General features: G+C 42.1%; 1 protein-coding gene across 1 annotated transcript in view; it reads right to left on the reverse strand.

Annotated features, from left to right (window-relative positions):
* Positions 1–402: 402 nt before the first annotated feature.
* MLLT3 (MLLT3 super elongation complex subunit) overlaps positions 403–24,459 on the reverse strand; it is a 237,924-nt gene continuing 213,867 nt past the window's right edge. Inside the window, exon 13 of the mRNA XM_056520087.1 lies at positions 403–2,375. Coding sequence (XP_056376062.1) covers positions 2,364–2,375 — 12 coding nt within the window. The 3' untranslated portion in view covers positions 403–2,363. The remainder of the gene's footprint in view (positions 2,376–24,459) is intronic.

Here is a 24,459-nt window from a genome sequence, read left to right on the forward strand (position 1 = left end):
GGACTGAATAATGTGCAAGAAGATTTTACCACAACACAGTAGAAAAAAATATCCCCATGCCTACAAAATATTCTGAATGCATCTGTCATGTACACACTTCCCCAACTTGTGACATGGGTGCGAGTTTAATCTACTTCTACTCACCTTCTACTCACCTTCCACTCAAATAGAAAATTGAACAAAAAAACACCAACACAGTCCATAGACCCATAATACATCCTCAAAACATGCACACACCTCTCTCCGGCAGTCAAAGGGTATGAAAGGCTATGGCTTCTTGTTGGTTTTTTGTTTTATTTTTTATTCTGAATTTGAGTTGTCTTATTAAGTTTTAAGGTTTAGAACGAAAAAGGTGAAGTGCTTTTAATAAGTTATAAAATAAGAGACAAAAAGGCATATACAGTACTGTACGTACAAGCAATTCACTTACAAAATGTAGAGGCTTGTGTTTCTCTGGAACAGATCGGGTTTGGACTAAACCCCACAGTATGAACCCCTCTCTTTTGTTACAATGATATTTTATACTTTCATTCCTTGCCTCCGGTTTCCAGACCAGGATATCAGCTCATTAGGCCAATTCCTTGTTTTGACTGGACAGTGACACGATAAAGGGGGTTTAAGTCTGGATAGTCAGCTGTCCATCTGCTCTTCCTTTGAAGCTGCACAAGTCAGGCCCAAAGTCCTATTGTGACACTCTCTTTCTGTAAGCTTTTTGTCTCCTCTGTAAACCATGTAAAAGGAATTCCTTACAACTTCAAAAGCTCTATGGCCTTTACTCTAGAAGTTTACTATTGTGTGGCAGGTGACATTCAGAAAAGTTAATTTTCATTACAGCATCTATTCTTCACTCCTCAGACTTGATAGAAATAAGACAATTCGGGAGAGTCTGTACTCTGTCTAAAGCTGCACATTACATCAATCAAACATTCAGCCGACAAATGTCAATTAACATGGACTATTGGCTCCACAAAAGGCTCATGTTATTTAAATAGAAGGGAAACTATATGCAGCAGTCAAAAATCTCTGGTTTAACTTATATCCAGAGGATAAAAAAAAGATTAAGCAAGTTAACATTTTATATGCAGGATACCTTTTTTCCATTTACAGATTGTCTATCAGCCCATAAACACATTAGATTATATGTGGATTTTATAGAAATTGACAAGATCTGCCAAAAGAAATATAATCTCTACAGTCAGTTTTAAGGTTTTACACATTAGCATTTTACTTCAGTATGTTTTAAAGAAACACGAGCACAGATGGTAGTTTCTGGGGAAATTGGTGGGATACCATGCAAAAAAATGCACCTTTGTGGGAGGGCAGCTCACACTGGCGGCCCTAAAAGAGGAATCATGGGAACAATGCCTCTATTTACAGCTGCCCCTCTTTTACATGGTATATGTTAGTGCTGCAATTATTCACCAACACCTATTCAAAATTTAACCTTTGTTACCTAAAAGTTTGTACTGCCTTCTTTAGCGTCAAAGACTGCTTGCTATATTTTGTGACAGTTGTGAATAGGGCCCTTGGATTTCCCATGTATAGCTGCCCATTTCTTTAGTAGGCAACTAGGATGTGTACCATGAACAGCAAAATCAAGTTTAAAAACAATGGATTTTTCCCCTAGAATGAGCTCAGGGGCAAGGTGGCACATACCCGCTAAACTAGTCTCCCATTATTAAAGCCGCCAAACAAATTTATTAAGAGTATAGCGAAACCAGTGTGCCACCCAAACACTCTTGGTTACCGAGGCATGGTAGTGAACTCTGTAGAGTGGCCCTTTTGCGGCATGTATGTGTTTTTACTGCAGTACAACGGTGCTTTTGCTGCAATAATGGTGACATCATAATAACGACATAGGTCATGTCTCACAAAAGAGAGGAGTTACTCCCGGTAAGTCACATTGCCATGAAACATGACTGAAAGGGAAGGAGTTTATCTGAAGTTCTGTGAAGGGAAAAGAAATGAAAAAGACGCTGCTGCTGGAAGTAACTTCTACGGAGGAAGGTAATAAAGGTTGACAAAAGAGGACAGTCTGTTAGGGCTATGAGTAAAGAAGAAAATCCCGGCACTCGTTTGTTTCAATGAAGATGCTTTTTACTTCTCAAAGTGCATGAATTACAGCATGTAAAAGATGCAGCACGCGTTCCAGCTCTGAAGCCTTTCTCAACTGCATGTGCTGGTCTGAATAGTGATACAATTTAAAGGCGTCAGCGGCTCACAATTATGAAGTCATTGATTGCCCTGACAACATAACAACAACAACAAAAAATGACAAAACAGGCAAAATATAATACGTGGATACAGGTTACTTGGAACACTTGAATGAACGTTGTGGATCACTGCTCACGGATCCCATCCACTCAGGTGTGTCTCTGTGGATGAGAATCATAATAAAGGTAAGCATTAGAGCATATATAATCTCATAGTAAGTGAGCTAAATCATATTCTCGGTTCATTCCCCTTGGTTCCAAAGTACTCAATCTATGAATCGAGAACGCCTCTTTTTTAAGTAATAATTTCTTTATGTCTCCCCCTCTCCTTGGTGGGAGTACCTCATCAATCACCTGGTACTTGAGTTGGGCTATATTATGCCCCTTTTCATCAGATTGCCACATCTAATGCTAGATTTATGTCTATTGATGCAGTCCCCTACACGTTGGGTGGTCTCCCCAACGTATAGGAGACCGCAAGGACATTTAATTAAATAGACTAGATTCTTAGATTGACATGTATAATAACCTTTTATTTGAAACTTTTTTCCAGAATGAGGATGTTCGATTTTATCTCCTCTAATCACATTACTGCATTGAGCGCAGTTGAGGCATGGAAACGGGCCACATTTCCTTGTGCTAAGAAATGTTTGTTTGGATTTTTTCATGTATCCTACATCAGCATGTATCAGTTTGTCCCTCAAGTTTGGGGACCGTTCATTACATATCAGTGGGGGATGTTGAAATCCACTGAATGTATGCTTTATTGACGATGGACCAATGGGTGTGTACCACTTTGTCTATTTTATAGTTTAAAGGATGATAAGTCCTTATGATAAGTCCTTACAAAGGGAATGGTTTTTCTCTTGTTCCTTTGTTTTTGTGAAAAGAGGATAGACTGTATACTTAAAAATATGGAGAGGGGAGAATTGCATGCTTTTCCTAACTTATCTGCCATTGAGAAACAGGCACTTATGTATTTGTCCACTGACCGCAGTATAACAGTTAAGCCTGCAGATAAAGGGGGCGCTGTCGTAGTAATGGACATGACTGAATATAAAAAAGAGATTATGCAGCAGTTAGCGGACAACAATACATATGAAAAGGTGGAAATAGATCCCTTACCATTGATTCAGAAAAAGATTCATGACATGGTAACAAAACAACTGGTGTCAGGGGTTATTGATAACAAACTGGGGAAATACTTACAACATACCAATCCAATCCCACCAGTAATATACATTGTACCCAAGATACATAAGAGTTTGAACAACCCACCTGGTCACCCAATAGTGGCATCACTAGATTCAGTACTCGCCCCCCCCCCCCCCCCCGCCCCCCTCAATTGTCCTGGAGAAGGCACCGAAACTATTAGTTAAAAAGACACCAGCGTTTCTATTGGACACATCAGATCAGGTATCTTACATAATATTTCCACTATCACCACAATTACAGATGAAACATTATTGGTCACAATAGATGTAGTTAGCCTCTATAAGTCTATTGTACATGATAAAGGCACTGAAGCAGTAGATTGGCTATTACAGCAGAACGAATATACCGCTGAACAAAAAAAATTTTTATGGACCTACTTAATGTTGTTTTGAGAGAAAACAATTTTTTATTCGTAGATAGTTCTTACATGCAGCACAGGGGATCTGCGATGGGGGGCGAACTAGCCCCCCCCCCCATATGCTAATGCCTATATGTCACCGTTTGAAGAAAGATACATCTATAATCATCATCTATTTTATAGACATGTTAAAAAGTGGAGAGAACATATGCATGTGGGAGGGGCCGCGCTCGACCCTGGAAGTCTTTTTTACAAACATAAACAGTATATGGGATGAATTGAAATGCACGATGACTGTTGTTGATAAACAAATCAACTTTTTGGACACCACAGTCCTAAAGGACGGTAAGGGTGGACTGTACACTGATCTCTATAGAAAAACTACAGATAGGAATAGCATCATACACTGTACAAGTGCTCACCCACGCAGTATTAAAAAGTCTATCCTCTTTTCACAAAAACAAAGGAACAAGAGGATAGTCACAGACCCAGAGAAACAACAAGAGAGACTTGGGGAACTCAAAAATACATTTAAAGGAGGGGTTACCCAGATAGGATTATTGATGCAATTCCTGAAGAGAGAGAAAGGAGGGAAACATGAAATGAAAAAAACATTCCCTTTGTAAGGACTTACCATCCTTTAACCTATAAAATAGACAAAGTGGTACACACCCATTGGTCCCTCCTCAATAAAGCATACACTAATGAATTTCAACATCCCCCACTGATATGTAATGAACGGTCCCCAAACTTGAGGGACAAACTGATACATGCTGATGTAGGATACATGAAAAAATCCAAACAAACATTTCATAGCACAAGGAAATGTGGCCCGTTTCCATGCCTCAACTGCGCTCAATGCAGTAATGTGATTAGAGGAGATAAAATCGAACATCCTCATTCTTGAAAAAAGTTTCAAATAAAAGGTTATTATACATGTCAATCTAAGAATTTAGTCTATTTAATGAAATTGCAGAAAATGTAGAAAAATGCTGCGGTGGCGCTTCCAAGGAATTCACCCAAAGTCGTGGGTATAGGTATAAAGTAAATAATTTATTTTTACAGCATAAAGAAATCAAAGAAAATAAATGATTAAAGCAAGACATGTTTCGGAAGTCACAGCTCCCTTTTTCAATTGCAGGTGGTTGCTTTGACACAGCAACCACCTTAATTGAAAAAGGGAGCTGTGACTCCCGAAACGCGTCTTGCTTTAATCATTTATTTTCTTTGATTTCTTTATGCTGTAAAAATAAATTATTTACTTTATACCTAATGTGAATTCAGGTAGAAGACAGACATGGTGCACATCTAGAATCTTGCACAATGATCCCCTTGCTTCTCAGCATAATTTCAAAAACTAACAGGTTGTTAGTATATACATTTTGATTAAAAAGTACAAAGCCCACTCGCCACGTCAAGGCCACCTATTTAGAGTGAGTCCTTAACGTCCCTAGCATAAAATGGCGTAGCATTGGGAGGCGACCACCACCGCTGCAACACCAGTGCACACAGGAGGAACGACCCACTGGCAGAGCGGCCCCAATGCCACTCAAACCAGTCCATGGGCCGCACCTCCCTGCAGACACGGCGTTGTAGAGCTAGAGACTATTTTCCCATAATAAGATTTAATGTAAAGCTTAACCTCTTCCCGCTTCCCGACGTATGCCTACGTCTAAAGTGAAAGTAAACTTTGCCGGTTAACTCAGTGGAGCTGTTCAGGACCGCTGCAATGAAATCGCGGTGTCCCAAACAGCTTGCTGAACAGCTGGAGGGTCCCTACCTGCCTCCTCGCTGTCCGATCACCGAATGACTGCTCTGTGCCTGAGATCCAGGCAGGAGCAGTCGAGCGGCGATAACACTGATCAATGCTCGGCTGTTGCCAGGTAGTGATCTGTGTAGAAGATCAGTGTGTGCAGTGTTATAGTCCCTTATGGGAGCTATAACACTGCAAAAAAAAGTGAAAAAAAGTGTGTTAATAAAGATCATTTAACCCCTTCCATAATAAAAGTCAGAATCACCCCCTTTTTCCCAATAAAAAAATATAGTGTAAATAAAAATAAACATGTGGTATTGCCGTGTGCGTAAATGTGCGAACTATAAAAATGTAATGGTAATTAACCTCTTCAGGACATAGGGCGTATGGATACGCCCTGCATCCAGAGTCCTTAAGGACCAAGGGCGTATCCATACGCCCGTGGGAATTCCGGCCCCCACCGCTAGCCGGTTGGGGACCGGAGCCGGATGCCTGCTGAAATCGTTCAGCAGGCATCCCGGCATATCGCCCAGGGGGGTCATTATGCCCCCCCATGTCGGCGATCGCCGCAGATCGCTGGACAATTCAGTCCAGCGATCTGCGGCGATTCCGGGTCAATCGGGTCTCCAGTGACTGACGGCCCCGAACAGCCAGAGCCTGCAGGGGTAAGGTGGCACTGGTGCCACCTCACGATCGCCCTGATTCGTCGGCCGGGTTACCGGTCGACCAATCAGGGCGCCTGCTGCGGGTGTCACTCCCGCACCCGCTCCGCCCCTCTTCTGGAGGACGTGAGCGGGTGCGGGACGTGCACCCCGGGTGCTGGGGACCCCGATCCCCAGCGCCCCTGTTGGGATCGGGGCCCCAGGAGCAGCTGCGGCGGCGGGACTGACCTGCAGCGTCTGGATCGTTGGAGGTGAGTGACAGCCTCCTGCTGTTGCTTAGCAACAGCTCCCAGCATGCAAAAAGGGCATGCTGGGAGCTGTAGTTATGCAACAGCAGGAGGCAGACCACCACAACTCCCAGCATTCCCTTATGGGCATGCTGGGACTTATGGTTTTGCAACAGCTGGAGGCACATTCTTTCTATGGAAAAGTGTACCTTCAGCTGTTGTCTAACTACAACTCCCAGCTTGCACAAACAGCTAAAGTGCATGCTGGGAGTTGTAGTGGTGCATCTGCTGGTTGCATAACTACAACTTCCAGCATGCCCGTTGGCTGTCGGTGACTGCTGAGAGTTGTAGTTTTGCAACAGCTGAAGGCACACTGGTTGTGAAACTCAGTTTTTTTTTACCTAACTCAGTGTTTCACGACCGGTGTGCCTCCAGCTGTTGCAAACTACAACTCTCAGCAGTCACCGTACACCATGCACCATACATGCTGGGAGTTGTAGTTTTGCAACAGCTGAAGGCACACTGGTTGTGAAACACTGAGTTAGGTCACAAACTCAGTGATACATAACCAGTGTGCCTACAGTTGTTGCAAAACTGCAACTCTCAGCAGTCACCGACAGCCAACGGGCATGCTGGGAGTTGTAGTTATGCAACAGCTGGATGTCCCCCCCAATGTGAACATACAGGGTACACTCACATGGGTGGAGGATTACAGTAAGTATCTGGCTGCAAATTTGAGCTGCCGCAAACTTTCTGCTGCAGCTCAAATTGCCAGCGAGAAACTACTGTGAACCCCGGCCCGTGCGACTGTACCCTAAAAACACTACACTACACTAACACAAAAAATTTAATAAAAAGTAAAAAACACTACATATACACATACCCCTACAAAGCCCCCCTCCCCTCCCCAATAAAAATGAAAAACGTCTGGTACGCCACTGTTTCCAGAACGGAGCCTCCAGCTGTTGCAAAACAACTCCCAGTATTGTCGGACAGCCGTTGACTGTCCAGGCATGCTGGGAGTTTTGCAACAGCTGGAGGCACCCTGTTTGGGAATCACTGGCGTAGAATACCCCTATGTCCACCCCTATGCAATCCCTAATTTAGGCCTCAAATGCGCATGGCGCTCTCACTTTGGAGCCCTGTCGTATTTCAAGGCAACAGTTTAGGGTCACATATGGGGTATCGCCGTACTCGGGAGAAATTGTGTTACAAATATTGGGGGGTATTTTCTGCTTTTACCCTTTTTAAAAATGTAAAATTTTTGGGAAAACAAGCATTTTAGGTAAAAAAAAATGTTTTTTTTTACATATGCAAAAGTCGTGAAACACCTGTGGGGTATAAAGGTTCACTTAACCCCTTGTTACGTTCCCCGAGGGGTCTAGTTTCCAAAATGGTATGCCATGTGGGTTTTTTTTTTGCTGTCCTGGCACCATAGGGGCTTCCTAAATGCGGCATGCCCCCAGAGAAAAATTTGCGTTCAAAAAGCCAAATGTGACTCCTTCTCTTCCGAGACCTGTAGTGCGCCAGCAGAGCACTTTTCACCCCCATATGGGGTGTTTTCTGAATCGGGAGAAATTGGGCTTCAAATTTTTAGGGGTATTTTCTGCTATTACCCTTTCTAAAAATAAAACATTTTTGGGAAAACAAGCATTTTAGGTAAAAATTTTTTTTTTTTTTACATTTGCAAAAGTCGTGAAACACCTGTGGGGTATTAAGGTTCACTTTATCCCATGTTACATTCCCCGAGGGGTCTAGTTTCCAAAATGGTATGCCATGTGGGTTTTTTTTTGCTGTTCTGGCACCATAAGGGCTTCCTAAAGGTAACATGCCCCCCAAAAACCATTTCAGAAAAACGTACTCTCCAAAATCCCCTTGTCGCTCCTTCCCTTCTGAGCCCTCTACTGCGCCCGCCGAACACTTTACATACACATATGAGGTATGTCCTTACTCGAGAGAAATTGGGCTACAAATACAAGTAAAAATTTTGTCCTTTTACCCCTTGTAAAAATTCAAAAATTGGGTCTACAAGAACATGCGAGTGTAAAAAATGAAGATTGTGAATTTTCTCCTTCACTTTGCTGCTATTCGTGTGAAACACCTAAAGGGTTAAAACGCTGACTGAATGTCATTTTGAATACTTTGGGGGGTGTAGTTTTTATAATGGGGTCATTTATGGGGTATTTCTAATATGAAGACCCTTCAAATCCACTTCAAACCTGAACTGGTCCCTGAAAAATACTGAGTTTGAAAATTTTGTGAAAAATCGGAAAATTGCTGCTGACCGTTGAAGCCCTCTGGTGTCTTCCAAAAGTAAAAACTCATCAATTTTATGATGCAAACATAAAGTAGACATATTGTATATGTGAACCAAAAAAAAATGTATTCGTAATATCCATTTTCCTTACAAGCAGAGAGCTTCAAAGTTCGAAAAATGCAAAATTTTCAAATTTTTCATCAAATTTACGGATTTTTCACCAAGAAAGGATGCAAGTATCGACAAAAATTTACCACTATGTTAAAGTAGAATATGTCACGAAAAAACAGTCTCGGAATCAGAATGATAACTAAAAGCATTCCAGAGTTATTAATGTTTAAAGTGACAGTGGTCAGATGTGCAAAAAACGCTCCGGTCCTTAAGGCCAAAATGGGCTCCGTCCTGAAGGGGTTAAACCGCACGGTCTATGGCGTACACGTAAAAAAATTCCAAAGTCCAAAATAGCGTATTTTTGGTCACTTTTGATGCCATAAAAAAGTGAATAAAAAGCGATCAAAAAGTCAGATCAAAACAAAATTGATACCAATAAAAACGTCAGATCACGGCGCAAAAAAATGATCCCTCATACTTCCCCCATATGTGGAAAAATAAAAAAGTTATAGGGGACAGAAGAGGACATTTTTAAACGTATACATTTTCATGCATGCAGTAATGAGGGACGACAAAATCAAACCTATATAAGTAGAGTATCATTTCAACCTTAAGGACCTACAGAATAAAGAGAAGGTGGAATTTTTAGACTGCACAGTGGTCTGCACAGTGGTCTCCAAACTTTGACCCTCCAGATGTTGCAAAACTACAACTCCCGCCATGTCTTTCGGCTGTCTGGGCATGCTGGGAGTTGTAGTTTTGCAACAGCTGGAGGCACACTGATTGCGAAACACTGAGATAAGTAACAAACTCTGTGTTTTGCAACAGTGTGCCTCCAGCTGTTGCATAACTTCAACCCCCAGCATGCACGGACAGCCAAAGGGCATGCTGGTAGTGGTAGTTTTGCAACAGCTGGAGGTTTGGAGGCACCCCGTTTGGGAAACACTGTCATAGGGTATTTTTGGTATCGGAGGCAAGTGTAATTCTTGTATCAGGCTACAGTTTAGGGCCACATATGGGGTATTTCCGTACTCAGGAGAAATTGTCTTACAAATTTTGGGGGTCTTTTTCTCCTTTTACCCCTTGTGTAAAGGTAAAGTTGGGGTCTACTCCAGCATGTGAGTGTAAAAAAAAATTAAAATTTTTTACACTGACATGCTGTTGTTGCCCCATATTTTTCATTTTCCCAAGAGGTAAAAGGAAAAAGACCCCCAAAATTTGTAACGCAATTTCTTCTGAGTATGGAAATGCCCCATATGTGGGCATAAAATGCTCTGCGGGCGCACAACAAGGCTCAGGAGTGAGAGCGCACCATGTACATTTGAGGTGATTTGCACAGGTGTGGCTGATCGTTACAGCGGTTCTGACATAAACACAAAAAAAAACACCCACATGTGACCCCATTTTGGAAACTACACCCCTCACGGAACGTAACAAGGGGTGTAGTGAGCCTTAACACCCCACAGGTGTTTGACAAATTTTCGTTAAATTTGGACATGAAAATGAAAATTTTGTATATTTTCACTAAAATGCTGGTGTTATCCCAAATTTTTCATTTTTACAAGGGGTAATAGGAAAAAAGCCCCCCCAAAATTTGTAACCCCCTTTCTTCTGAGTATATAAATACCCCATATGTGGATGTAAAGTGCTCTGCGGGCGAACTACAATGCTCAGAAGAGAAGGAGCGCCATTGGTCTTTTGGAGAGAGACTGGCCTTTATTTACTAGGAGTGTTGCGTAGGTTTCTTTGTGGGTTTTAATTCCCTACAATTTATTTTTCACGGTATTTACTAAGGTTTCCCTACATTTTCCACTTTCCCTACACTTTGCTTTTTTCTACATATGCTCTGATCTGTAGTGTTTTCCTCAGCTCAAATCCACCACATTTTATGCAGCGCAATGCGACAGAATCTGGCGCGTAATCCGACAAAACATGTCAGATTTGCAATAGTAAATGAGGGCCAATGTGTATGGAATTGAAGGCCATGTGTGTTTAAAAAGCCCCCATGGTGCCAGAACAATGGGCCCCCCACATGTGACCCCATTTTGTAAACTACATCCCTCATGTAATGTAATAAGGGGTGCAGTGAGCATTTACGCCCACAGGGGTCTGACAGATTGTTTGAACAGTCGTCCGTAAAAATGAAAAATTTTATTTTTCATTTGCACAGCCCACTGTTCCAAAGATCTATCTAAGGTCAGTGGGGTGTAAATGCTCACTACACCCCTTTTTACATTCCGTGAGGGGTGTATTTTCCAAAATAGGGTCACATGTGGGGGGGTCCATTGTTCTGGTTTCACGGGGGGGGGGGGGGGGGGGGCTTTGTAAACGCACATGGCCCCTGACTTCCATTCCAACAAATTCTCTCTCCAAAAGCCTGATGGCGCTCCTCTTCTGAGCATTGTAGTTCACCCGCAGAGCAAATTTTGGGGGGGATTTTCTCCTATTACCTCTTGTAAAAATGGTAAGTTTGAGGAAAAAAACTGCATTTCAGTGAAAAAAATAATTTTTCATTTACACATCCGACTTTAACGAAACATTGTCAAACACCTGTGGGGTGTTAAGGCTCACTGGAACCCTTTTTACGTTCCTTGAGGCATGTCGTTTCCAAAATAGTATGCCATGTGAGGGTTATTCTGCTGTTCTGGCACCATAGGGGCTTCCTAAATGTGACATGCCCCCCAAAAACCATTTCAGCAAAATTTGCTTTCCAAAAGCCAAATGTGGCTCCTTCTCTTCTGAGCATTGTAGTGCACCAGCAGAGCACTTGATGTCCACACATGGGGTATTTCCATACTCAGAAGTGATGGAGTTACAAATTGTGGGGGGCATTTTCTCCTATTACCCCTTGTAAAAATTTAAAGGAACACCAGAATTTTAGTGGAAAAAAAATACATTCATTTACACATCCAAATTTATCAAAAAGTCGTAAGAAAAACTGTGGGGTGTTAAGGCTCACTGTACCCCCTGTTACGTTCCTTGAGGGGTGTAGTTTCCAAAATAGTATGCCACGCATTTTTTTTTTTTGCTGTTCTGGCACCATAGGGGCTTCCTAAATGTGAAATTGCCCCCCAAAAATCATTTCAGAAATCCCATTGTTGCTCCTTCCCTTCTGAGCCCTCTACTGCGCCCGCCAAACACTTGACATACTCATATGAGGTATTTCCTTACTGGAGAGAAATATGGTTGCAAATTTTGGGGGGATTTCTCTCCTTTTACCCCTTGTAAAAATTCAAAAACTGGGTCTACAAGAACATGCGATTGTAAAAATTGCAGATTTTGAATTTTCTCCTTCACTTTGCTGCTATTCCTGTGAAACACCTAAAGGGTTAACACACTTACTGAATGTCATTTTTAATACATTGAGCAGTGCAGTTTTTATAATGAGGCCATTTATGGGGTATTTCTAATATGAAGGCCCTTCAAATCCACTTCAAAACTGAACTGGTCCCTGAAAAATTCCGATTTTGAAAATTATGTGAAAAATTGGAAAATTGCTGCTGAACTTTTTACTTTTACAAAAGTAAAGACATGTCAACTTTATGATGTAAACATAAAGTAGACATATTGTATATGTGAATCAATATATAATTTATTTGGTATGTCTATTTTCCTTACCAGCAGAGAGTTTCAAAGATAGAAAAATGCTAAATTTTCTAATTTTTAATGACATTTTTTAATTTTTTCACCAAGAAATTATGCAAGTATCGACGAAATTTTACCGTTATGTTAAAGTAGAATATGTCACGAAAAAATTATCTCGGAATCAAATTCAAAAGTAAAAGAATCACAGAGTTATTAATGCTTAAAGTGACAGTGGTCAGATGTGCAAAAAACACCCAGGTAATAAAGGTGAAAATGGGCTTTGTCCTTAAGGGGTTAAGCAGCCAGACACACGCCGGTAATGGCGGACATAAGAGACCATGCTGATGCCCATCATTAACCCTTCAAATGCCGGAATCAATACTGGCCGACACTGTCAATCTACTCCTCTGGTCTGTCTTCTAGCAGACTAGAGAAGTAGATCGCCAACATTACTAATGAGTGCTATGCCTATGCATAGCACTGAACAGTAAAGGCATCTAAAAAAATTTACAGTTTTTTTTCTTTTAATGTGAAAAAGCCTCTCCCACTATAAAAATTAAAACCCCCCATTTTACAAAAAAAAAATTAAAAACTAAAATAAATGTTTAACCCCTTAAGGACTCAGCCCATTTTGGTCTTAAGGACTCAGACAATTAAATTTTTACGTTTTCATTTTTTCCTCCTCGCCTTCTAAAAATCATAACTCTTTTATATTTTCATCCACGGACTAGTATGAGGGCTTGTTTTTTGCGCGACCAGTTGTCCTTTGTAATGACATCACTCATTATATCATAAAATGTATGGCGCAACCAAAAAACACTATTTTTGTGGGGAAATTAAAACGAAAAACGCAATTTTGCTAATTTTGGAAGGTTTTGTTTTCACGCCGTACAATTTCTGGTAAAAATGACATGTGTTCTTTATTCTGAGGGTCAATACGATTAAAATGATACCCATTATTACATACTTTTATATTATTGTTGCGCTTAAAAAAAATCACAAACTTTTTAACCAAATTAGTACGTTTATAATCCCTTTATTTTGATGACCTATAACTTTTTTATTTTTCCGTATAAGCGGCGGGATGGGGGCTCATTTTTTGCGCCATGATCTGTACTTTTTTTTGATACCACATTTGTATATAAAAAACTTAATACATTTTTTATAATTTTTTTTTTAATAAAATGTATTAAAAAAGTAGGAATTTTGGACTTTTTTAATTTTTTTTCGTTCACGCCGTTCACCGTACGGGATCATTAACATTTTATTTTAATAGTTCGGACATTTACGCACGCGGCGATACCAAATATGTCTATAAAAAATGTTTTTTACGCTTTTTGGGGGTAAAATAGGAAAAAACGGACGTTTTACTTTTTTATTGGGGGAGGGGATTTTTCACTTTTTTTTTACTTTTACTTTTACATTTTTTTTTACACTTGAATAGTCCCCATAGGGGACTATTCATAGCAATACCATGATTGCTAATACTGATCTGTTCTATGTATAGGACATAGAACAGATCAGTATTATCGGTCATCTCCTGCTCTGGTCTGCTCGATCACAGACCAGAGCAGGAGACGCCGGGAGCCGCACGGAGGAAGGAGAGGGGACCTCCGTGCGGCGTTATGAATGATCGGATCCCCGCAGCAGCGCTGCGGGCGATCCGATCGTTCATTTTAATAGCGAACTGCCGCAGATGCCGGGATCTGTATTGATCCCGGCACCTGAGGGGTTAATGGCGGACGCCCGCGAGATCGCGGGCGTCGGCCATTGCCGGCGGGTCCCTGGCTGCGATCAGCAGCCGGGATCAGCCGCGCATGACACGGGCATCGCTCCGATGCCCGCGGTTATGCTTAGGACGTAAATGTACGTCCTGGTGCGTTAAGTACCACCTCACCAGGACGTACATTTACGTCCTGCGTCCTTAAGGGGTTAAACTATTAAAATATGATATTAATAATCCCATACAGTGAATGGCATAAACGTAAAGAAAAACAAAGTCCCAAATTACTGCTTTTTGGTCACAGTACATCCCAGAAAAATAAAAAATAAAAGCAATCAAAAAGTCACATACGCAAAAGTGAAACCAATAAAAACTAGCCCAAAAAAAATAAAAAATTAAATTAGCCCTTAAACAGCTCCGTATACGGAAAAATGAGTCAGAATAGAGCAATTTTAAACTACAAATTTTGCTTGAAAAGTCGGGAGTTTTTTTTAAAGCAGTACAATAATAGTAAAACATGTAAACATGATTATCATTTTAATCGTATTGATCCACAGAATAAAGATATGCTAGTTTTACCATAAAATGCACTGCGTAAAAACGAAACCCTTCAAAAGTTGCAGTTTTCTTTTCAATTTCCCCCCCCAAAATTATATTTTTTTGGTTGTGATGTACATTTTATGGTAAAATGAAAGGCGTCATTACAAAGTACAATTGCTCGCCCCATAAAACAAACCCTCATATGGGTCTGTGGATGGAAAGATAAAAAAAGGTTATAGCTCTTAGAAGGCAAGGAGGAAAAAACGAATGTCTGATAGGACAGGAGATAGCACAGAGGAGTGCTATCAGATAGGAGAGAGCACAGAGAAGTCCTATCACACAGGAGAGAGCACAGAGGTGAAAGCACAGAGAAGTTCTATCACACAGGAGAGAGCACAGAGGAGTCCTATCAGGCAGGGGAGAGCACAGAGGAGTGCTATCAGACAGGAGAGAGCACAGAGGAGCCCTATCAGACAGGAGAGAACACAGAGATGTACTATCATACAGGAGAGAGTACAGAGGAGTCTTATCAGACACGAGAAAGCACAGAGGAGTGCTATCAGACAGGAAAGAGCACAGAGGAGCCCTATCAGACAGGAGAGAGCACAGAGGAGTACTATCAGACAGGAGAGAGTACAGAAGAGTCCTATCAGACACGAGAAAGCACAGAGGAGTGCTAGCCCACCCTCACTTACTGGACTTTGTCCACATCCGTGCTTCGGCTTGGACAAAGCCATGATTTTCTAAGTCATGATTTCTTAAAAAAAATAAATGCATATTTCTTATGACGTATATTAGAAAAGTTAATGTTTTGCCAAGATGTACAACATATAAAAAGTTTTTGTATCTCACAGTGCCCATTTAAACATTTCTACACTATTCAGACCTAACTAAACAACTTTCTTTGTCTTAACTTTCTGAGTCCCCATGAAACATAGGTAGGAGATTGCCACTTGGGATTTAGTTTGATGCAGTGTTAGTAGGATGATTAAATGGTTATATTGACACTGATTCAAAAAGCTAAAAATGATGAATGTTTAGACAAACCCTTAGCTGAGGAATACTTAAACTAATATGTCCCTGGTTCAAGGTTATGCTTGTCACAAGTATCTTGACATCTATGCTAAATCAAGCTATCAAATGAAAATCTGAATTTCCCACCACCCCAAGACCACCCACGTAGCTGAGGATATAAAACACATGTTTTCCTAACATAAGCACTCTGTTCTAAAAACAGATCAGTATTACAACCTTGCTACAGGACAGCTAGCAAAATCATCAGCTTTGTTCCATTCCAGGATCTAGCTGTCAAACCATATAAAATAAGTGGTCATTTCAAAGAATGAAAACAAAATGTAAATGTGTTTAATTGTAGAACAAAGAGACAAACCATATACAATAATGAATGGACCACTAGCACTACAGTTCACTAACTGGGGCACCAATATTTATCTACACTGTAAAGTTTACACTCAAAGCACTGGATCTCTGTAGAAAGCCCGAAACAGATTCCATATGATTTTTAATGCTTAAAAAGGAGTATTCCAAGGTGAGTCCTGGTACTTTAAAAATTAAAAGCAAACATACTTACCGGACAAAATCTCCCAATGCTTCTGCTTTCAGTCCCTGCTAGACACCTAATCTGGTTAAATTATCTTTCTGGAAAACCATTTTCTTTAGCGAACAGTCCAAATGTTATCCCACTACCTTACTAGTTGGGTACAGTACATTGAGATTTGTCCTAAAAGGGACTGAAAGTCAGAAATCTATATAAAATGAGTATGGTTCATTTAGCTTCAGGCTGGCACAATACCTTTTGCTGCAAGCATACTAAGTACAACACAAAACAACAAAAAGGTGAGATTACCACGTTGACAAGGCTTTGGGCCATCACAAAGCCCAATCTAAAAGGTTAACAATAAAAATGAGAGAAAAAAAAAAAGAATCAGTGATTGTTATTCCAACCTGTGCTACAGCCTGACCTTCTTCTCCGAAAATATGCAAAATCTCAGAAAACATAAAAATTCAAAGACTTGCCATTCTATCCAGAGCTGTAAAAATCATCTCTATTCATGAAAGAGATTAAATGCTTTCCATGCATACATTAATCCGCATGAAAATTCAGTGTAAGGTTTAACACTTGCCAGGGCGTTTATGTCTTAAGCAAGAAAGTCTAAGCTTAAAAAGCTGACAATATGTTGGCGGTGGAGAATTTTTTTTGTGCGAAATGAAATTTCATAAATCCTAATAAGGAAAAAATCAGATAGAGGTAGAACAACAAAATAATAATAGAGAAAACAAAACCTGACATTTCCCTGAATAGTCAAATATTCCCTGACTGTCTATAAAATATGATACTACACACAGGGCCGGCCTTAGGTGTTCAGGCGCCCTGTGTGAGCTAACCTTGTGGTGCCCCCCCCCCCCCATTACCCCATAAACTTACACAAAAATATCTTTGAAACAAATATTTTTTTTTAAATATTTAATCATTCCCCTGCCCCTCTTAATCCGATGCAGTACAGTTCCCCCACATTAGGTGCAGTATAGTTCCCCACATTAGGTGCAGTATAGTTCCCCACATTAGGTGCAGTATAGTTCTCCACATTAGGTGCAGTATAGCTCCCCCACATTAGGTACGCAGTACAGTTCCCCCACATTAAGGGCAGTACAGTTCCCCCACATTAAGGGCAGTACAGTACCCCACATTAGGTAAACAGTACAGTTCCCCCACATTAGGTAAGCAGTACAGTTCACCCACATTAGGTACGCAGTACAGTTCACCCACATTAGGTACGCAGTACAGTTCACCCACATTAGGTATGCAGTAAAGTTCCCCACATTAGGTGAAGTACAGTTCCCCCACATTAGGTGCAGTATAGCTCCCCCACATTAGGTAAGCAGTACAGTTCCCCCACATTAGGGGCAGTACAGTTCCCCCACATTAGGTAAGCAGTAAAGTTCCCCCACATTAGGTACACAGTACAGTTCCCCCACATCAGGTGCAGTACAGTTCCCCACATTACGTAGGCAGCAGGTTCCTCACATTAGGTAGTAGCAGGTTCCACGCATTAGGTAGAAGCAGGTTCCCCACATTTGGTAGCATTGTCGTTCCCCCCCCCCCTCCCCCCCGACTCACACACACACACACACAGACAACCTTACCTGTCCTGCGCTTCTCTCCGGCGTCGGCCTGACAAGTGACGTCACTGACGTCCTCCTGTGCGGGTCTGCGGAGGGACATCACATGCGCGACGTCCCTCATCAGACCCGGGCCGGCCAACCAGAGATGTGGAGGAGGGCGGGGTAAGTGAAGCCTTCCGGTGTAATGAAGAAAACTGTACCCTGAATTGGAATGTGACCCTCCGCATAGGGACACAGTTGAGGTAGGGTAGTGGGAATGGAATGAGAGGGAGCGGTCTGCAAAGCAGAAAACTGTGTCCCTGTGCGGCTGGTCACATTCCGCTTCAGGGCACAGTTTTCTTCATTACACCGGCATTTAGCGCTGCTTGCCCGAAGCAGGGCTAAATGTCTGAAGAAGTTGCCTGCACGGTGCCCAGAACTGCATGTCGGGCTTCGGGCAATACAAATTACATATACCTGGTGCGAGCTGTGTCGCACACACCTAAGGCTGGCCCTGACTACACAGTATAGATATATTCATTAATGAACTGGAAGTTGATTTTGATGGCAAGAATATTGTATCCACCAACACTTTTCTTTAAAAACAGTGAATCTGTCAGAATGAGCTTTCAGTCAGTGATAGCTCAGTTAAGAACAGAAGCCTAAGCACACATACACAGAGCAATTTTATTTATTTATTAATTACATTTATTTATTTAAATTATTTTAGGAGGAGCATTATTTTTTTCAAAAAAATAAAAATAAAATTGCACTGTGTATTGTGGTGTTAGGAGCTTTGTAAACTGAAGGGGCTAATTGTAAAAAATATGCGTAAAAAGCATAGTAAATGCTAAAAGGACTCTAAGGAGAGACACTGCTAGGCCATTACAGAGATGATTGACAGATTTTTTTGGGATCAGTATGTACCCGGAAGTCATCAGTGTGTGGAGGCAGGGTCATCAGGATGCTCACTGTGTCTCCTAGGAGTCCTGTCAGGATATACAGGGTGGGCCATTTATGTGGATACACCTTCATAAAATGGGAATGGTTAGTGATATTAACTTCCTGTTTGTGGCACATGAGTATATGTGAGGGGGAAACTTTTCAAGATGGGTGGTTACCATGGTGTCCATTTTGAAGTCGGCCATTTTGAATCTAACTTTTGTTTTTTTAATAGGAAGAGGGTCATGTGACACATCAAACTTATTGGGAATTTCCCAAGAAAAACACTGGTGTGCTTGGTTTTAACCTCTTCAGGACACAGGGCGTATGGATATGCCCTGCATTTCGAGTCCTTAAGGACCGAGGGCATATCCATACGCCCGTGGGAAATCTGGTCCCCACCGCTAGCTGGTTGGGGACCGGAGCCGGATGCCTGCTGAAATCATTCAGCAGGCACCCTGGCACATCGCCCAGGGGGGTCCTGAGACCCCCCCATGTCAGCGATTGGAGAAAATCGCATGTCAATTCAGACATGCGATTTTCTCCAATTCCGGGCTGACCGGGTCTCTGGTGACCCGATCACCCGGAAAATAGTGCTGATTGGAGTTGTCAGCAACAGCCCCGATCAGCCTAAAGGATTGGAGTGAGATCGCAAAGCTGCGATCTACTCCTATCCCCTGCCATTACTCAGAACGGAGTTCTGACCAATGGCAGCGCAGGACAGGGGGTTGGCAACCCCCCGTTCTGCCCGCCCCTGGATGTCGAGGGGCTCTGGGAAGAAGATGGAGGCTGTACCTGCAGGAGAAGATGCCTGGGGACCTGGGATCTTCGCTGGAGCCTGCAGGAACCTGATCAGGTAGGGAATAGACAGTGGGGGGGGGGGGGGGGGATTGAAAGTGAAAGTTAATCGATCTTTACTGTGGCAACCACTAGGGGGGCCAAACTGCAACTCCCAGCATGCCCAGAGAGCCAAAGGCTGTCTGGGCATGCTGGGAGTTGTAGTTTTGCAACATCTGGAGGGTCACAGTTTGGAGACCACTGTTACAGTGGTGCCCAAACAGTAGCCCTCCAGATGTTGCCAAACTACAACTCTCAGCATGCCTCGACTGCCCAGGCATGCTGGGAGTTGTAGTTCTGTAACATCTGTCCCTTCAGATTTAGCAATTTTCATGAAATTTTTGAAAATTGCTGCTCTACTTTGAAGCCTTCTAATTTTTTCAAAAAGCTAAAATATGTCCATTTTATGATGCCAACATAAAGTGGACATATTGTATTTGTGAAGAAAAATAAAATTTATTTGGAATATCCATTTTCCTTACAATTAGAGAGCCTCAAAGATAGAAAAATGCAAAATGTTCAAAATTTTCATGAAATTTTGGGATTTTTCACCAAAAAAGGATGCAATTAACGCCGAAAATTTACCACCAAAATAAAGCAGAATATGTCACGAAAAAACTATCTCAGAATCAGAATATTCGGTAAAAGCGTTTTCGCGTTATTAATTTGTAAAGTGACGGTGGTCATAATTGCGAAAAAGGGCTGCGTCCTTAAGGGGTTAACATAACTTTATTCTTTCATGAGTTATTTACAAGTTTCTATTTGTTTACAGCCATTGACATGTCGTTGAGGTTAACACGTGAGGAGCGGATAGAAATTGTGTTGATGTCTGGTGAACGCAGTAACTGGGTCATTGCAGCAAATTTCAATGCAAGACACCCTACGAGACTACCCATCTCCCATGCTACAGTTAGCTTGCTAAGTTTCGTGAAACTGGTTCAGTGTTGGATTTGCCAAAATGTGGACGCATGAAATCTGTCACTAATGAAACATCAGGGGCTGTCCTAGCTTCATTCAGCAAGAGCCCACAGCGTAGCACTCGCCGCATGTCACTGGAGAGTGGCATTAGTCGAACATCCCTTAGTCAGATATTAGCTACTCACAAATGGCACCCTTACAAACTCCAGCATCTCAACGAGGATGACCCAGATCGGCGCACTGAATTTGCAGAATGGACAAAACAAAAATTGGAACAGGACCCTCAGTTTATGCAGATTTTGTTCAGTGATGAGGCAAACTTTTATGTGAATGGTGAAGCTAACAAAAAAACCACCGCTATTGGTCTGACACTAACCCACATTGGATAGATCCCTCCAAGACTGTTGGAACACAAAAATTGATGGTATGGTGTGGTTTATGGGGTACAAAGATAGTGGGACCATTCTTCATCAATGGAAACTTCAAGGCCACTGGATATGCGAAATTGCTACATGATGCATTTCCCACTTTATGTACTGAAGCTGGCACGTTCCCTGAGTTTTTCCAGCAAGATGGTGCACCAACACATTATGGGTGTCAGGTCCGAGCATTCCTAGATGAACAGTTTCCTGGAAAGTTGAATGGCCCCCAAGGTCTCCCGATCTGACCCCTTAGACTTTTATCTTTGGGGTCATCTGAAGGCAATTGTCTATGCTGTGAAGATACGAGATGTGCAGCACCTGAAACTACGAATACTGGAAGCCTGTGCTACCATTTCTCCTGCGGTGTTGCTATCAGTGTGTGAAGAGTGAGAGAAGAGGGTTGCATTGACAATCCAACACAATGGGCAGCACATTGAACACATTTTATAAGTGGTCAGAAACTTGTAAATAACTCATGAAAGAATATACTTACGTTAAAACCAAGCACATAATTGTGTTTCTTGTGAAATTCCCAATAAGTTTGATGTGTCACATGACCCTCTTCCCATTGAAAAAACAATGGTCACCACCCATCTTGAAAAGTTTCCCCCCTCACATATACTAATGTGCCCCAAACAGGAAGTTAATATCACCAACTATTACCATTTTTATTAAAGGGGTTCTCCGGTGCTTACACATCTTTTCCCCTATCCAAAGGATAGGGGATAAGATGCCTGATCGCAGGAGTCCCACCGCTGGGGACCTCTGGGATCATGCACGCGGCACCCCGTTTGTAATGAGTCCCCGGAGCGTGTTCGCTCCGGGACTGCTTACAGGCGACCACCGGGCCGGCGGCGTATGACGTTACGCCTCCGCCCCCGTGTGACATCACGCTCCGCTCCTCAATGCAAGCCTACGGGAGGGGGCGTGAAAGCTGTCACGCCCCCTCCTGTCCGATTCCCCTATCCTTTGGATAGGGGAAAAGATGTGTAAGCACCGGAGAACCCCTTTAACTCCTTAAAGACACATGACTTACTGGAACGTCATGTGTCCGATCCCGATCATAGCGGGTCGGGCCCGGCCTCTAACAACGGCCGGGACCCGTGGCTAATAGCGCGGTGCCGCCCACTGTTAACCCTTTAGAAGCGGCGTTCAAAGTTGAACGCCGCGTCTAAAGTGAAAGTATGCCAGTTAGCTCAGTGGGCTGTTCGGGATAGCCACGGCGGAATCGCGGCATCCCGAACAGCTTACAGGACAGCAGAAGGGTCCCTAACTGCCTCCTCGCTGTCCAATCGCCGAATGACTGCGGCAGAATCATTGATCACTGGTTTCCTATGAGAAACCAGTGATCAATCTAAAAGATCAGTGTGTGCAGTGTTACAGGTCCCTATGGGAGCTATAACACTGCAAAAAAAAAAGTGGAAAAAAAAGTGAATAAAGATCATTTAACTAACCCCTTCCCTATTAAAAGTTTAAATCACCCCCCTTTTCCCATAAAAAAAAACGGAAATGTCCGAATTATAAAAATATATTGTTAATTAAACCGCACGGTCAATGGCGTACGCGCAAAAAAATTCCAAAGTCCAAAATAGTGCATTTTTGGTCACTTTTTATATAATGAAAAAATGAATAAAAAGCGATCAATAAGTCCGATCATTACAAAAATGGTACAGCTAAAAACTTCAGATCATGGTGCAAAAAATGAGCCCTCATACCGCCCCATATGCGCAAAAATAAAAAAAAGTTATAGGGGTCAGAAGATGACAATTTTAAACGTATTAATTTTCCTGCATGTAGTTAGGATTTTTTCCAGAAGTACGACAAAATCAAACCTATGTAAGTAGGATATCATTGTAATCTTATGGACCTAGAGAATAAAGATAAGGTGTCATTTTTACCGAAAAATTTACTACGTAGAAACGGAAGCCCCCAAAAGTTACAAAACAGCGGGGTTTTTTTTCAATTTTGTCTCACAATGATTTTTTTTTCTGCTTCGCCGTAGATTTTTGGGCAAAATGACTGACGTCATTACAAAGTAGAATTGATGGCGCAAAAAATAAGCCATCATATGGATTTTTAGGTGCAAAATTGAAAGGGTTATGATTTTTTTTTAAAGGCAAGGAGGAAAAAATTAAAATGCAAAAACGGAAAAACCCCTGGTCCTTAAGGTGTATCCATATAAATGTCCCACCCTGTACTATACACCTAGAGTAACCTCCAGTTCAAAAGATATGTATGTTTATAAGCACCTGACAGATTTGCTTTAAAAACAAAAAAGGTCTCAGGGAAATAGGTTTTCACATTGGCCAAATAAATCAATCATTCACAAACAATTCCATACTCTGGATATGAGAATGAAAGTAGGGCTGGGCGGTATGACCAAAAATGCATATCACAGTATTTTTGCAAGTTATGGCGGTTCCATGGTATTTAACTGTATTTCCCCCTCCCCCCAGGAACTAATCATATATGACCCCCAGGCGCTGCTATATTTCTCTAAACCTCAACCCCCCCCCCCCCCCCCATCTCCAGGTCGCAGCACTTTAAATGAATGAGATGCGGGCCATGGCGCTTTAAATTTATGAAATGCGGGCGCAGCACTGGAAACCATTAAAGGAATACTGCCAGATATTTTCTCCCGCACTATCCTGGTGGATAGTGCGGGAGATGTTGATTAAAACGAGCCCTACCTTACCCGGATCCGCCCGGCCATTCGCCCGCAATTGTAGTTTTATTCAATGTGTATTTCTTGCTGTAACTGGCACGGGCGGGGCTTCTGCAGGTTAACTGGCACTGATGTCAGCGCCGCTTATGAATATTCATCCCCTCCAGCTCTCCCTCTCTTCGCCGCTCCTAACTGGAGGGAGGGGGATGAATATTCATAAGCGGCATTGACGTCAGCCAGGCTTTTAGCGCTTGCACGGGGAGGTGACAGCTTGCCGGCGGTCCGAAACTTAATCATATAAAGCGCCGGCGTCCCGCAAGTCATTCATTTAAAGCACCGCTGCAACTCATCTGCAGGTGATAATTTATTTGAGGGGGAGGGGGGGGCAACTGGTGTTGCGGTATGGGAAAAATTCATATCGTGCAGGGAAAAAATTTCGGTATTCGGTATGAACCGGTATACCGCCCACCCCTAAATGAAAGTCTGTAATTGCAACTCAGCTCACTCACCAGATTATACAATATTTAGCAGACATCCAAGTGGTATGGGGTGCTGGGGTGGTAAGGGGTATGGGGTGCTGGAGCGGGCCACTTCCCGTGTTGAAATAGCAGAAAAGGAATGGTGGTCCAAGCTCACATGCCTCAGAATTTCCTGGTTAAAAATTGACTTTCAATAAATCCGTTAAAACATGGTACAAAAACCTAAAAGTAACAAAGTTTATAAAAACACACGTGCCAACTCATTTGGGGCTTGGTGTAAGCCCTTAATCATGGCCATAATTAAGGGCTGACCCCAAGCCCGAAACGGGTCGGCGTGTGTTTTTTATACACTTCTTAAAAGTCATGTTTTAACCAGGAAATTCTGAGGCATGTGAGCTGGACCACCATTTCTTTTCTGTATACTCAGTA

Source organism: Hyla sarda, chromosome 1 (genome assembly GCF_029499605.1).
Source record: "Hyla sarda isolate aHylSar1 chromosome 1, aHylSar1.hap1, whole genome shotgun sequence".
Classification (NCBI taxonomy): domain Eukaryota; kingdom Metazoa; phylum Chordata; class Amphibia; order Anura; family Hylidae; genus Hyla; species Hyla sarda.